We start from the raw sequence: 14,574 nt of genomic DNA on the forward strand, positions 1-14,574 counted from the left end.
TCTGTTCTGACCCTTTGCTTCTTATCTCACGCTGTATCTTCCTTTCTGGGCTGGGATTTATTGGTGAGTCAGGATTGGAGAAACCCGCTTCTGCCAGGAGAATAACAACCCCTCTTTGAAGAAGAGGAGAGGAGGAGGAGAAGGAATCCTGGGGAACAGGTTTGAGCTTCCCTGTGTCTTCAGAGTGGATGGCTTCTGTCAAACTCCACCCATCACCGCAGCCTATAACTTCCCCAAATTTGCCACCCGCATCTCAGTATTGTTGCACCGTCTCTTGTTGCAGTTTTCCAGTTTGGCGATCTTTTAAATAATTTTTTGCCTCCTTGGCTGTAGCTGCTCCAAGAAGCAAGAGGAGAACGCCATGGCTTCCATGGGGATGCAAGTATTGGGAATTGCCTTGTCGGTGATCGGATGGCTAGGTAGCATCCTCTGCTGTGGGTTGCCAATGTGGAGGGTGACAGCCTTTATAGGCAACAACATTGTGGTGGCCCAAATTATTTGGGAGGGCCTATGGATGAACTGTGTGGTCCAGAGCACGGGACAGATGCAATGCAAGGTCTATGACTCTATGTTGGCACTGCCGCAGGACATGCAAGCTGCTCGGGCTCTGATAGTCATTGCCATCGTGCTGGCCGTCATTGGCATCTTCTTCTCCATCATTGGAGGAAAGTGCACTAACTGCGTGGAAGACGAAGCTACCAAAGCCAAGGTGATGATCTTCGCTGGAGTTATTTTCATTATCTCCAGCATCATGCTTTTGATTCCACTTTGCTGGACGGCAAACAACATCATACGAGACTTCTACAACCCCATGGTCACAGACAGCCAAAAGCGAGACTTGGGAACTTCTCTCTATATTGGCTGGGCCTCCTGTGGCCTGCTGCTCTTCGGAGGAGCACTACTGTGTTGCAACTGCCCCCCCAAAAATGAGAAACCCTATTCAACAAAGTACACAGCAGCTCAATCGGTGCCTACCAGCAACTATGTCTAAGCCATTTTTCCTCCCTCATCTGTCTTGGGGACTTTGCACCATGGAGGAGGCAGTTAGGGACTAAGTGGACTTCAGTGTGAGGAGGAACCGTCCTTTTCCATCCTTTAGACTCGGTGTAGCAGCAGGAAGCCTGGCATATTTCATCCAGATTCGGAAAGCAGGGATTCATTTCTTGCATTCACCTGTTTGAACAAATATCTCTCAAGGACCGGAGACTGACAGATGCTCCTATCCAAACTGTACTGAAAACTGGCTTCTGTGAGAGTAATGGAAGAGTAGTCACCTTCAAACTCACCAGGATCTTAGCTAGCTCAGCTCAACTGAAAAGTTGCAGAAAAATTGCTGCATGAAAATTGCTGCATGAAATGCAGCAGCAACAGGGAAGCTTGAAGTAGGGTGGGTACTTGCTGGACTTCCAGACACCTTTGACATTTGGCTAGAAGAATTTGATGGTGGATATAGACCTGGTATGGAATACTGGTAACAACACTCATTGGTGGAGGTGGAGAGCATGGGTATAAGCCCCCTCTAATTGCTGGCTGTCTCTTTGTATTTGGAAATCTGGGTAGCAAAGTGTCTTAGTGTTCATCAAGTTTGGTTTCTGTCTCTCTTTCCATAACTGTGTGTTCCATTCTTTGCAATCACTCTTGTGGGTAGTTTGATACCTGCTGAAAACGGGAAGTTCTCTGGGAAGGCCCCATTCACTTACCTTCGTCAAATTGCTGCAAACTCTTTAAAAAGGATGCAATGATTAAGCAGAACTATATCTAGGTTTGCAGGTTGTGGAGGTTTAGGAGGAGGAAGCTCAAACTGTGAGATAATTAGTTTCTGGGCTGTCAGACAATGAGTTGAGAAAGGAGAAGTAGACCCGGTTTATTTGAGATCTTCAGAGATATGATAGGAAATTTGAATTCTGCAACATAGAGAAGAGATTGAATAACAACAATGTACCTTTTTAATGTCTCGCATGGATTAATTTAAGACCAGAGTTAAACCAGTTTTGAATACTTGAATACAGGTGTAAATCTAATCTGAGGGAGAGATAATCTTAAAAAATACATTTTGAGACTGGCTACCAAGATGGTATTTCTGTTCTTTTATAAAGTATTGTCTAAATTCTGTTGACACTATACCGAGTGTCTCCAATTCCAATTGGCAATTTGAGAATGATGGACTGGTATTAAACAGGACCAAGTCTATTTAAAAAGATCTATTTCCACCTTTTTTCTATTCAGGGCTGGATTTGAGGTAGACTCTTTGGAAGGTTATCCTCAGCTAATTTTGAATACCAGGGTTCTATCCAGGCGCTTATGAAATGAAGAAAAATGTCTCTGGGCATAGACAGAAGTCAGGTTTTATTATCGTTCTTATTATTTAATGGAGTGTCAGACCATCATTTAGAATGAATTACTCTCCAAAATAAGATTTTGACAAGTTTTCCAGATGGGTGTGTAGCTTTCCTTTGACAAATGTACTATTTGCAGAGCCCAGAGGTGTTACAAACTTGTTCCTCTCTTGCAGAGATGCTGAAGAAAGAAAGGAAAGTCAATTCTTACATTATTAGAACTGGTTTTTCATATTTTATTTGTGAGACGTTATTGTTTATCAATTGCTTTGAGCTTGTGTAAAAGCAGTCTATAAATATTTTAATTATAAGCACAAAAATAAAATCCCTTGGAGTTTTTTCATGTGTGCCTCTCTTGTCTTTCCTTGAATTCAATGTATCTATACAGTGCACTTTTATTTTACACCTGTTCTTTGTTATCATTTAGGGACATTTTCCTATGCATTTGGTTAGTGAAATTATCAGATGCTTGGTTCATGTGGCTGAAACATTGGGTTGTTAATTATGCATTGGAGAAAGAGGGGAATCATCTGTTCTGTCAGCTGATTTTTTTTTTTTTTACTACTGCCCATGACTGATTCCTTTGAAATGGATTTCTGCTGGGTGGTAAGTTGCCTGATTGGTATGTAAAGAAAAACTGGTCATGCTGCTTAAAGCCGTTTGCTGGATCAGAGAAAAGGACTATTGATTCCACCACACTGGTATCTATTGGGCCAGTCAGAATCTTGCACAGAAACTCCAAAGCAGATCAGCATTTTCAAACAAGAATTTACCACCATCCATAATTTAGAACTGACTTCCTTAACAGCCAGATGTTCTTTTTTGATATTTTGGTTAATTGCCACTGATAACCTCATCCTCCCATTGGTCCTTTGATAATTTGTCTTCATAAAACTAGAAAACCAGATTAATCAAGATTCAGTCTCCAAACTTCCAGATCCCATAATTTGGAGCACCAAGCTATCATCTAGTGGTCTGTCCAGATTTTTGTAAATCAGATCTAATGGCCACTATTTCTAGTAGAAATGAGATCTACATACAGTTTATGTATAATGTAGAATAAATATCTGTCCAGCTGGAAATTGTCAGTCACTTTTTATAGTTTATAGGTTTCTAACATGCTGTCTGTCCATCTACAGTTAAGAGAAGAATTGTACACATTAGATCAGTTTGCACAACATTCTAGATGATCAAAAATAGGAAAGATAATTTGTTATTAAATATGGTATGGGGCAACTCTTCATTACTTTAGTGTGTTATATAAACCAATCCACCAAATTAAAACATAAAATGACTCATGGGTTGAAATGTATCATGCTATATCGTCAATAGTAATTGTGTTTTATTAACTTGGGTTAGGTGTATTATCTGGCTAATTAACTCAGAGGGACTTAGTTCCATATAAATATGTCTAGACTCTAGACTGTCAGTTTTGGGGTGATTCACATTACATGCTTAACCCAACCATTCAAAACTAGAAACCGTGGGTGTCCAACATTTTGGCTTGCATGGGCCATATTGAATGAAGAGGAATTGTCTTGGGTTGCATATAAATATATATAATATAATATAAGTTCACCGCCCTGAGTCCTTCGGGAGTAGGGCGGTATAGAAATTTAAATAAATAAATAAATAAATTGTACAAACCCAGCCTCCTTGGCTAGTTTATAGCCAGAATTAATTAAGTTAAGCATATTGTGAAAACACAGTCATTGTTTTGTACAAAACTCCAAATGCTAATCGGTATACTGCACCTTAGGAAGTGGTGAGTCATTTTATTTTGAAGTTATGGCTACAGCAGAGGGAGCAGCTGTTTGGACTTTGCAAACTGAGGAGAATAATTAATTGATTTGTTTAAAATACTTATGCATGCCATGGCACGTACCTCAAGGCAGCATACTATTTTTAAAATATATTTATATACCAAAACAAAATAGTAAAAAGTAGTGAAAAAGAATAGCAAAGCATATAAGATGATATAACAATTCTGTATATTTTGGGACAGTTCTCAACATCCTGAGGGAAACGCTGGTTGGGAGTTCTAAAAATCTTATAGTCTTAGCACATCTGGGTGGTTCTAGTCCAGGGACATTGGTATATACAACACAGGTCCATACTCCAAAGTGTGCTTGAACACAGAGAGAAAAACCAGTGGTGAAATCCAATTTTTTTTACTACCGGTTCTGTGGGCATGGCTTGGTGGGTGTGGTGTGGCTTGGTGGGCATGGCAGGGGAAGGATACTGCAAAATCTCCATTCCCTCCCCACTCCTGGGGGAAGGATATTGCAAAATCCCCATTCCCACCCCACTCTGGGACCAACCAGAGATGGCATTTGCCGATTCTCCAAACTACTCAAAATTTCTGCTACCGGTTCTTCAGAACCTGTCAGAACTTGCTGGACTTGAGAAAAACCACAAAATTGAGTGCCAAAATGAAGTGGGAGGCCAGCCTTTTCACCCCAGTAATGGAGGTGGAGGGCTGGGATGAGTATACCTGTCCCGGGATTGTCTTCAAAATGCACAGCAGAGAAATCTGCAGTTCAGATTCTGAATGGGGAACAAACAAGGCAAGGTGGGTGATTATTATTATTTCCTTCTGGCTGCAGGAGTATCACAACATTGAAGGTGTTGGGTAAGAAAGCATCTCCATCATAGTATGGAGGCGCTGAAAAGGGAGACATAGCAGCTGGGCAGGTGGGGCCACTGGGAAAACAGGCTTCTGATTTCCTGGTCAGTGTTTAGACAGCATCCCAGAGCTAAACACTAAACAGGAAGCAAATTAACTGGCTTTGTTGCCTCATTCCGCCGCCCCCTCAGTATCCCGAAATGTTGCATTGAATTAAATTTAATGGAAGATCATCTAGAGGTAGTTAAGTTCTACCCCGTTCTGCATTTTCTGCACTGAGTCTTGTTTTGGGGTAAAAGACAGAGGCTGTCCAATGTGTTAGCTAACTATTGAATGGGGGTTATGAAAATTGCCTACTTGGCCTGGGGAGATTTCTCAATGAGCAAGAAAAGCCTATGTGCTGGGCTGGGTGGGGGGTTGGGGGTTGGTTCCCTGGGCGTGGGTTTGCTTTGAGGCTTTGCTACCCCTCTGCACCATAACCAACTGTAGGAACAAGTTCTTTGTATTTTGTTTTTCCAGGTTTTTTTTTTTTTTTTTTTTTTGCAAAACGATGCAGCTATTTTGTCCTAAAGTTTATAATCCCATTCCTAGCGGCCCAGCAGTTCCAAAAGATAGGAAAAAAATCCCAAGTTCCGATATCCCCTAACAATTACGTTGTAGAGCTGACTTAGCATCAATCAATAGGGATACTCTTAATTAAGCCTGGACCAATAAGTGTTCTACATGAATTACAAAAAAAAGAAAAAAGGAAAAAAAGAAAGGTTTTAGGATCTGGTCCTTCGTTCAGATCAATTTCACTTTCTCAGAAACTTCAAAACTGTTGAATGTATAGTTTTAATTTGCACAAAAGGAATTCTCTGAAAATGTATCTTGAGTCATTTTATTTATTTTATTTATTTAGTTTGTCAAACATGTATGAGATAACAGATAAACATGGAGATGAACACAGGAAATGGGTACAAATAAATGGGGACAGTAGGACAGGGACAGTAGGCACACTGGTGCGCTTATGCACGCCCCTTACAGAACTCTTAGGAATAGGGTGAGGTCCACGGTAGACAGTTTAAGGTTAAAGTTATGGGGGTTTGAGTATGTATCTGTAAATATTAGCTCTTTGAGCCGAGGAATGCAACATACCAGTACTTTCCCTTCCTGTCCTTATATAAGACTAAGATCCTTTTTGTGGGTTACCTGCATATGTCCTAGCTACTGGGTGCTGCTTTCATTCTAATCAATCAAGGTTCTGTTTCCAGCAGGTGGGAGCATGATGGCAGCCTTGGCCCTGCAGCTGGTTGGGCTGGCACTGTCTATCCTGGGCTGGCTGGGCTCTATTTTGGCCTGTGCCCTGCCCATGTGGAAGGTGACGGCTTTCATCGGATCCAACATCATTGTGGCACAGGTCTTCTGGGAGGGGCTGTGGATGACCTGTGTTTATGAAAGCACTGGTCAGATGCAATGCAAAGTCTACGACTCCCTACTTGACCTACCAGCAGACCTACAAACCACCCGCGCCTTGGTGGTGGTCTCCATTGCCATGTCTTTCCTGGCTCTCCTGATTGCCATCTCTGGAGCAAGGTGCACCCGCTTCGTAGAAGACCCAAATACCAAAGCCAAAGTTTTGAAGATAGCAGGTGTGGTGTTCATCCTAGCTGGAATGGCGCTCCTCTTTCCTATCTCTTGGTCAGCAAGGAACATTGTCAGCAACTTCTATAACCCACTCATTCCTGAGGCCCTGAAGAGAGAGCTGGGTATTTCACTTTACATAGGTTGGGCAGCTAGTGCTTTCCTGATCCTTGGTGGAGGCACGTTCTGTTGCTTCGTTCCTCCAAAGGAGGAGAATAAATCCTATCCAATGAGATATTGGACAGGAAGACACCCTTCTGCCAGTAGCTATGCCCGCAAAGACTATGTATGACCCTTCTTTTATTTTATTTTATTTATTTATTTAGTTTGTCAAGCCTGTGTGAGAAAACAAGTATAAGTATGAACATAACATATAAACAAATAAGTATAAACAGGTATAAGTATATACATAAGAAATGAGTATGAATAAATGGGAGCAGCAGGACAGGGACGGTAGGCATGTTGGTGCGCTTATGCATGCTCCAGTGGTGGGTTTCAATTTTTTTTACTACCGGTTCTGTGGGTGTGGCTTGGTGGGCGTGGCTTTGTGGGCATGGCAGGGGAAGGATACTGTAAAATCTCTATTCCCACCCTACTCCAGGGGAAGGATACTGTAAAATCTCCATTTCCTCCCAATCAGCTAGGACTTGGGAGGCTTAGAGAATAGATGGGGGCGGGGCCAGTCAGAATTTCGGTTCTCCGAACTACTCAAAATTTCCGCTACTGGTTCTCCAGAACCAGTCAGAACCTGCTGAAACCCACCTCTGGCACGCCTCCTTAAAGACCTCTTAGGAATGGGGTGAGATCAACAGTAGACAATCTAAGGTTAAAGTTTTTGGAGTTTGGGGATGAAACCACAGAGTCAGGTAGTACATTCCAGGCATTGACCACTCTGTTGCTGAAGTCGTATTTTCTGCAATTGAGTTTGGAGCGGTTTACTTTGAGTTTGTATCTATTGTTTGCCCGTGTATTAATTTTTTGCCCGTGTATTAATTTTTTGCCCGTGTATTTCTTGGAAAAGCTACCCCTCCCCCCCCTTACTCCAAGCCTTGAGAAAGAAGCCTTGGCTGGCAAAAAGGACTCCTCAGATGCAATGATGTCACAGAACATAAATCTTGCCTTGCCAATCGCCTGTCAGGCCTGTCGACGCGAAGCACACATTGACATGACATGTGACACCAAGAGAAAGTTCACTCCAGCCGTTTGTAACATTTTGATTTGACAAAGAAGTATTATTTCGTGGTACGTGAGAGTTTCCTCAATTGAGTGCTGTGGTTTGATGATATGCCAAGAATTGTATCAGAAAGATGAGTGAACTCAGGCTTTGGCAACGGTTTTTTTTTGGGTCCAGGAGACAGAAATTTAAGAGCATGATGTAAGGCTTGGCTGGTTCCAAAATTGTTTGGGGCTGAGTGGCATACAAATTGGATAGATATAGATATAGATATAGATATAGATATAGATATAGATATAGATATAGATATAGATAATAATAATAATAATAATAATAATAATAATAATAATAATAATAATAATAATAATAATAATAATAATAATAATTTTATTTCTATACCGCCCTTCTCCCGAAGGACTCAGGGCGGTGTACAGCCAATTTAAAAACACAAGACACAACAATGATTAAAAATTAAAATAATTAAATAGATTTGGCCGATTTAAAACCCCAAAAATTTAAAATACCCCAATTTAAAATTATTATGTTGATAGCCCGGCCTGGCGGAACAACAGGGTCTTCAATGCGCAACAAAACACCCGGAGGTCGGAGATCTTACGTATTTCCGGGGGCAGTTCATTCCACAGGGCTGGGGCTCCCACAGAGAAGGCCCTCCCCCTGGGTGTCGCCAGCCGACATAACTTGGCTGATGGCACCCTGAGGAGACCCTCTCTGTGGGAGCGGACTGGTCGGTGGGAGGCTATTGGTGGCAGAAGACGGTCTCAAAGGTACCCAGGTCCTATGCCATGGAGCGCTTTAAAGGTGGTAACCAACACCTTGAATCGCACCCGGAAGACCACTGGGAGCCAGTGCAGCTCGCGCAGGAGGGGTGTCACGTGGGCACAACGAGTGATGAGATGATGAGAGAGATACTGTGTAGATAAAGGCTGCCACGGTGAATAGGTGAGTATTCATCAGGTGCCTTTTTCTTAACACCTCAACATTTCTTCTTGCATTCTTGTCTGTGTATGTGGACTCATTTCCACAGAAAACACCGGGGGTCAGACATCCACTCTTTTTGTTTTCCAAGAATATTATAGCATCTTCCTAAGACTGAGAAATATTCTGGAGAAGGGGAGAGAAAGAGCCAGAAGTTAGTGTCTGATTTTGCAGCTCCCAGTGTAGGATGTATTGGGTGGGATGAGGACTCTGCTTGATGCCAAGCAATTCCTTGGCATCAGGTTGCCTACCTCTGGAGTGGACATTTTTTAAGTAAGAGTTGCATTGAGCCCTTCAGGTATATTGCTCTACATACAAATTAGGGCCTTTCCCCACTGCTGAAGCTACCAATCTTTGAGTCAGCAGAAACCTACACCAGATAACATTTGCTGGCCTAATATGGATCCACCTCCTGCATCCAAAGCCAATTGGTGCCGTGTAGAGGTAGCCCTTGACTTACGACCACAATTGAGCCCAAAATTTCAATTGCTAAATGAGACGTTTGTTAAGTGAGTTTGGCCCCGTTTTACGACCTTTCTTGCCACATTCGCTTGTAGAGTGAATAACTGCAGTTGATAAGTTAGTATATCGGTTATTAAGCGAATCTGGCCTCCCCATTGATTTTGCTTGTCAGAATGTCGCAAAAGGTGATCACATGATCTTGGGACACAGCGACGGTCATAAGTATGAACCAGTTGCCAAGCATCTGAATTTTGATCATATGATCATGGGGATGTTGGAAAGGGTGTAACTGTGAAAAACAATCATGTCATTTTTTTTCCAGTGCTGTTGTAACTTTGAATACTCACTAAACGAACTGTTGTACCTGTAGTAGGGTCCTGACTGATCATGAGCACAGAACATTAAGGAATGGGATTGGTTCTTTCCTTTGACTTTCCTCCCTTCCCCTCCCAATAAACATCTCCAACCCGTGGAATAAAATCCACCAGCCATTCTCCTTAATGTAAGATGGGGAAAAGATGTGAGGAGGGAGGGAGTTTTGATGGATGACAAAATTGGGGGATTTACTTCTCAGTCAAAACATGTTTCTAGTTTTGCACGAATGTTTTGAATGAGTGAGGCAGAGGTGGGCTTCAGCAGGTTCTGACCAGTACTGGAGAACTGGTAGCAGAAATTTTGAGTAGTTCAGAGAACCGGTAGTAAAAATTCTGACTGGCGCCACTCCCATCTATTCTCTGCCTCCCAAGTCCCAGCTGATCGGGAGGAAATGGGGATTTTGCAGTAACCTTCCCCTGGAGTGGGGTGGGAATGGAGATTTTACAGTATCCTTCCCCTGCCACGTCCACCAAGCCACACCCACCAAGCCACACCCACAGAACCGGTAGTAAAAATTTTTGAAACCCACCACTGGAATGAGGTCAAAATAAACCTAATAGCTGAAAGGAGGCTGTGTGCATTTTGAAGTTGACAGGGGCAGACAGACAGCTATTCTCCTTGGTCACACAGTTCCCCTTCACCTCTTTGTTCAGTTGTTAGTTGTTTGTTCAGTTGTTAGTTGGGCTTTCTTTGAAGAAGCACTCAGCCAGCTCCTAACCCCATTTAACAGATGCGATGTCAAAGAGACGATGGAAATAGAGCTAGCCAATTTTTAGAACTGCCAACCATCTCCCAATAGCTTTCTGACCCAGTTAATTCATGGCCCTACTCACATAGGAGGACACACTCTGGACTTGGTTTTTGTCTCTGGTCAGTGGTTGAATGGCCTAGATACCATCGAACCCTTGTCATGGTCAGACCATTCTCTCCTTAGGCTTGACTTTCTGACTGCTACACCCCACCGTAGGGAGGCGGAACTGACTAGGTGGTTCCGCCCCAGGCGTCTGATGGATCCTGATAGGTTCCAAATGGAGCTTGGGCCATTTCCTGAGACTCTGGCTCACAACTCGCCGGAAGACCTGGTGGCTGCCTGGGATAGGGCGGCCGCTGGTGCGCCCTATCAGGTGGTGCCTTTGCGGCCTCTGACCCGGCACCGAACCTGCCTAGCTCCTTGGTTCTCCGAGGAGCTGAGGGAGATGAAGCGCCGGAAAAGACACCTAGAGAATAGTTGGAGGGCTAGTTGTTCCAAATCCGACCAAACACTAGTGAGGTCTTATATCAAGACCTATTTAGTGGCGATAAAAGCGGCAATGTGTAACTACTTTTCCGCTCTTATCGCGTCGGCAGATAACCACCCAGCTGCCCTGTTTAGGGTGACCCGCTCCCTTCTTCACCTGGGAGCGCGGGAAGACCCCTTGCAAGGGTGAGCTGAGGATTTTGCGCGTTATCTGCACGATAAAATCGCTCAAATTCGGGAAGGCTTGGACTCTGACTGGGTGGGTTCAGGCGAGATGTCCGAGGTGGGTCTTGAGAATGTTATCTGGGATGAGTTTGACCCTGTGACTCCCGAGGACGTGGACAGGATGCTGGGAAGGTTGAACGCAACCACGTTTATTGGACCCGTGTCCCTCCTGGCTGGTGCTGGCTACCCGGGAGGTTACACGAGGCTGGCTCCAGAGGATTATAAATGCTTCTTTGAGTGAGGGTTTCCTGCCTCCCACCTTGAAAGAGGCGGTGGTGAGGTCCCTCCTCAAGAAGCCCTCTCTGGACCCGGCTGTTTTGGCAAACTACCGTCCAGTCTCCAACCTTCGCTTTGTGGCGAAGGTTGTTGAGAGTGTGGTTGCGCGACAGCTCCCGCAGTACCTGGATGAAACTGTCTATCTAGATCCATTCCAGTCTGGCTTCAGGCCTGGGTACAGCACGGAAACGGCATTGATCGCATTGGTTGATGATCTCTGGAGGGCTCGGGACAGGGGTTGCTCCTCTGTTCTGGTCCTATTAGACCTTTCAGCGGCTTTTGATACCATCGACCCTGGTATCATGCTGCGCCGGCTGGGGGGGTTGGGAGTGGGACGCACCGTGTTACGGTGGTTCTCCTCCTATCTCTCCGACTGGTCGCAGTCCATGTTGGCAGGGGGGCAGAGGTCGACCTCAAGGCACCTTGTTTGTGGGGTGCTGCAAAGGTCGGTCCTCTCGCCTCTGCTGTTCAACATTCATGTGAAGCCGCTGGGTGAGATCATCCATGGTTTTGGGGTGCAGTGCCATCTGTACGCTGATGACACTCAGCTGTACATCTCCACCCCAGACCACCCCAATGATGCCCTTGAAGTGATGTCCCAGTGCCTGGAGACCGTGCGGGTCTGGATGGGGAGGAACAGGCTCCGACTCAACCCCTCCAAGACCGAGTGGCTGTGGTTGCCGGCGTCCCGATATAGCCAGCTGGTGCCATCGCTGGCTATTGGGGGCGAGTCATTGGCCCCCACGGAGAGGGCTCATAACTTGGGCGTCCTCCTGGATGTCCAGCTGTCTTTAGAAGAGCATATGACGGCCATGGCCAGGGGGGCTTTTTATCAGGTTCGCCTGATACGCCAGTTGCGCCCCTTTCTGGATTGGGACTCCTTATGCACGGTCACTCATGCCCTCGTTACTTCCCGCCTGGACTACTGTAATGCTCTCTACATGGGGCTCCCCTTGAGGAGCACCCGGAGCTCCAACTGGTCCAGAATGCGGCCGCGCAGGTGATTATGGGGGCGACATGGTGCTCCCATGTAACACCTCTCCTGCGCGAGCTGCACTGGCTTCCGGTGGTCTTCAGGGTGTGCTTCAAGGTATTGGTTCTCGTCTTTAAAGCGCTCCATCGCTTAGGGTCTGGGTATCTATGAGACCACCTTCTGCCACCGATAACCTCCCACCAGCCAATACGCTCCCACAGAGAGGTTCTCCTCAGGATGCTGTCGGTCAAGCAATGTTGACTGGCGGCCCCCAGGGGGAGAACCTTCTCTGTGGGGGCACCCGCCCTCTGGAACGAGCTACCCCCAGGGATACGACTGATCCTGGACTTCCATACTTTCTGTCGGGCGCTGAAGACTTTCTTATTTCAGCAAGCCGGGCTGGCTTAAAATTTTTAATTGGTTAATTTTATGGGTAAGGGGTTTTAAATTGGGGAAGCCAAATTGATTTAATTATTTTTAAATTATTTTAATTTTCATATTGTATGTATTTTAATTCTGGCTGTTCACCGCCCTGAGTCCTTCGGGAGAAGGGTGGTATAAAAATTTTTTTTTTTAAAAAAAATAGCTGATATAGGATCCCACGTTCAAAACTGGCCCTCCAAAGTGTGCACAATTGAGAACCTCATTTGAAATAACTGGAATTACTCACTGCCCAAACTGAGTAATGGGAAAAAAAGCACCAAAGACGTGAAGGGAAGGGGCGTGCCCAATGCAGTCTAAAGTGGCCAATCCCAGTGGTCACCTGATTGTGCCAATAACAAAATGGTTAGTGAAGCAAAGCAGACTGCACCTGCAAGTAGTCCTCAGTTTACAACAATTGGTTTAGCAAAGGAGCTAAAGAAAGAGATTTACAACCAGTTCTCCCAATTATGATTGTTGCAGCATCCCTGAAGTCACATAATCAAAATTCAAAGCACTTGTATTTATACAGTTGCAGCATCCCAGGGTTACGTGATCACCTTTTGCAACCTTATGCCAGGGAGTTACTGGCAAGCAAAGTCAACAGGGAAGCCAGATTCACTTAAAGACTGCAGCACATAAAATCATGAAATTGGGTGTGACTCATTTTATAGCTGCCTCACTCAGCAGTGGAAGTTCCAGTCCCGACTGGGATCATAAATTGAGGACTATCTGTATCAAAACAACCATAGATTGCTGCCTGATTAAGAGGAAAAGCACTACTTAAACATAGAGACAGCGGTGTAGGGTCTCCTGCTTAGGCGGGGGGTTGGACTGGATGACCTACAAGGTCCCTTCCAACTCTATTAATCTGTTAATCTGTTAAATCTGTTAAAAGCAACTTTAAAGCTGCCTCAGATATGGTTTGGGGATGAGATGAAGGCAATATCGTGAGATAACATCAGAAAAAGGGGTTGTTGGGGAATATTTCCCCTGTGGGTTAGATGCAAGTAGAAAATGATCTCACTGTGGAAAAAGCTGTTCAGGTGTAAAAAAAAAAAAAAATCTAGCGGAGAAAATATGATATTGAAGAGCGTTATTGGATCAGACCAAAGGTCTATTTATTTAGGACAGGGGTGGGCAACTGTGGCCCTTTTACAACCTGTAGACTTCAACTCCCAGAATTCCTGAGACAGCTAAGCAGAATTCTGGGAGTTGAAGTCCACAGGTTGTAAAAGGGCCACAGTTGCCCACCCCTGATCTAGGATAACCTCTGTTTGCCTTTAAAACAAATATGACTTATCAAATAATTTGTTGTGAGGGCAACCCATCCACCCAGCTCAGACTCTCCCATCCTAGTAATCCTTCTGTTCTCCTTTTCTTCTGTTATTTTGCTTCAAATCTTTCTTCTGATCAGGCGTTGGTGTTTTGCGGACGTCCCCTTAACTGTCAGAGTCCAACAAGATTTGCATAACATCCGTTTCTTTGCCTCCTCTCAATTAAGGGTCACCTTGCACCGAAGGGACATGTGATCCACCTTGCGCACTTTGATAGTTTAAAACAAACAGTTACGAATGGAAAAGAACAAGCAGAAATTTAAAAGCCTCATAAACTAGGCGCAAACTGAAGCGAGAATGACGGTTACTTTTTAAATGAAACCGCGTTGAAGTGATATTGTCTCAAGAGGAGGAAGTGGTTTCTAGACAAGGAGTTCAACTGGCTAAGAACTTCCTGAAAGGAATTTTCATTCAGTTGCACAAGCAATTCTAATTGTATGTCTGAGAAAAGCAATATTTATCAAGATCTTTGCCAAAAGGGTCCATCCATTGTTCTGTTGGCAGAAAACAGGAC

General features: G+C 44.4%; 2 protein-coding genes across 2 annotated transcripts; both read left to right on the forward strand.

Annotated features, from left to right (window-relative positions):
* Window positions 1-361: 361 nt before the first annotated feature.
* On the forward strand, window positions 362-991 carry LOC139318780 (claudin-4-like). Its single transcript, XM_070946381.1, has one exon. The coding sequence runs from the start codon at window positions 362-364 to the stop codon at window positions 989-991; it is 630 nt and encodes a 209-aa protein (XP_070802482.1).
* Window positions 992-6,229: 5,238 nt separating this feature from the next.
* Window positions 6,230-6,877, forward strand: LOC139318793 (claudin-4-like). Its single transcript, XM_070946407.1, has one exon. The coding sequence runs from the start codon at window positions 6,230-6,232 to the stop codon at window positions 6,875-6,877; it is 648 nt and encodes a 215-aa protein (XP_070802508.1).
* The last annotated feature ends 7,697 nt before the right edge of the window (window positions 6,878-14,574 follow it).

The sequence above is a fragment of the Pituophis catenifer genome, unplaced genomic scaffold, assembly GCF_029215685.1.
Source record: "Pituophis catenifer annectens isolate HBS135680 unplaced genomic scaffold, rPitCat1.0.hap2 SCAF_1, whole genome shotgun sequence".
NCBI classification, from domain to species: domain Eukaryota; kingdom Metazoa; phylum Chordata; class Lepidosauria; order Squamata; family Colubridae; genus Pituophis; species Pituophis catenifer.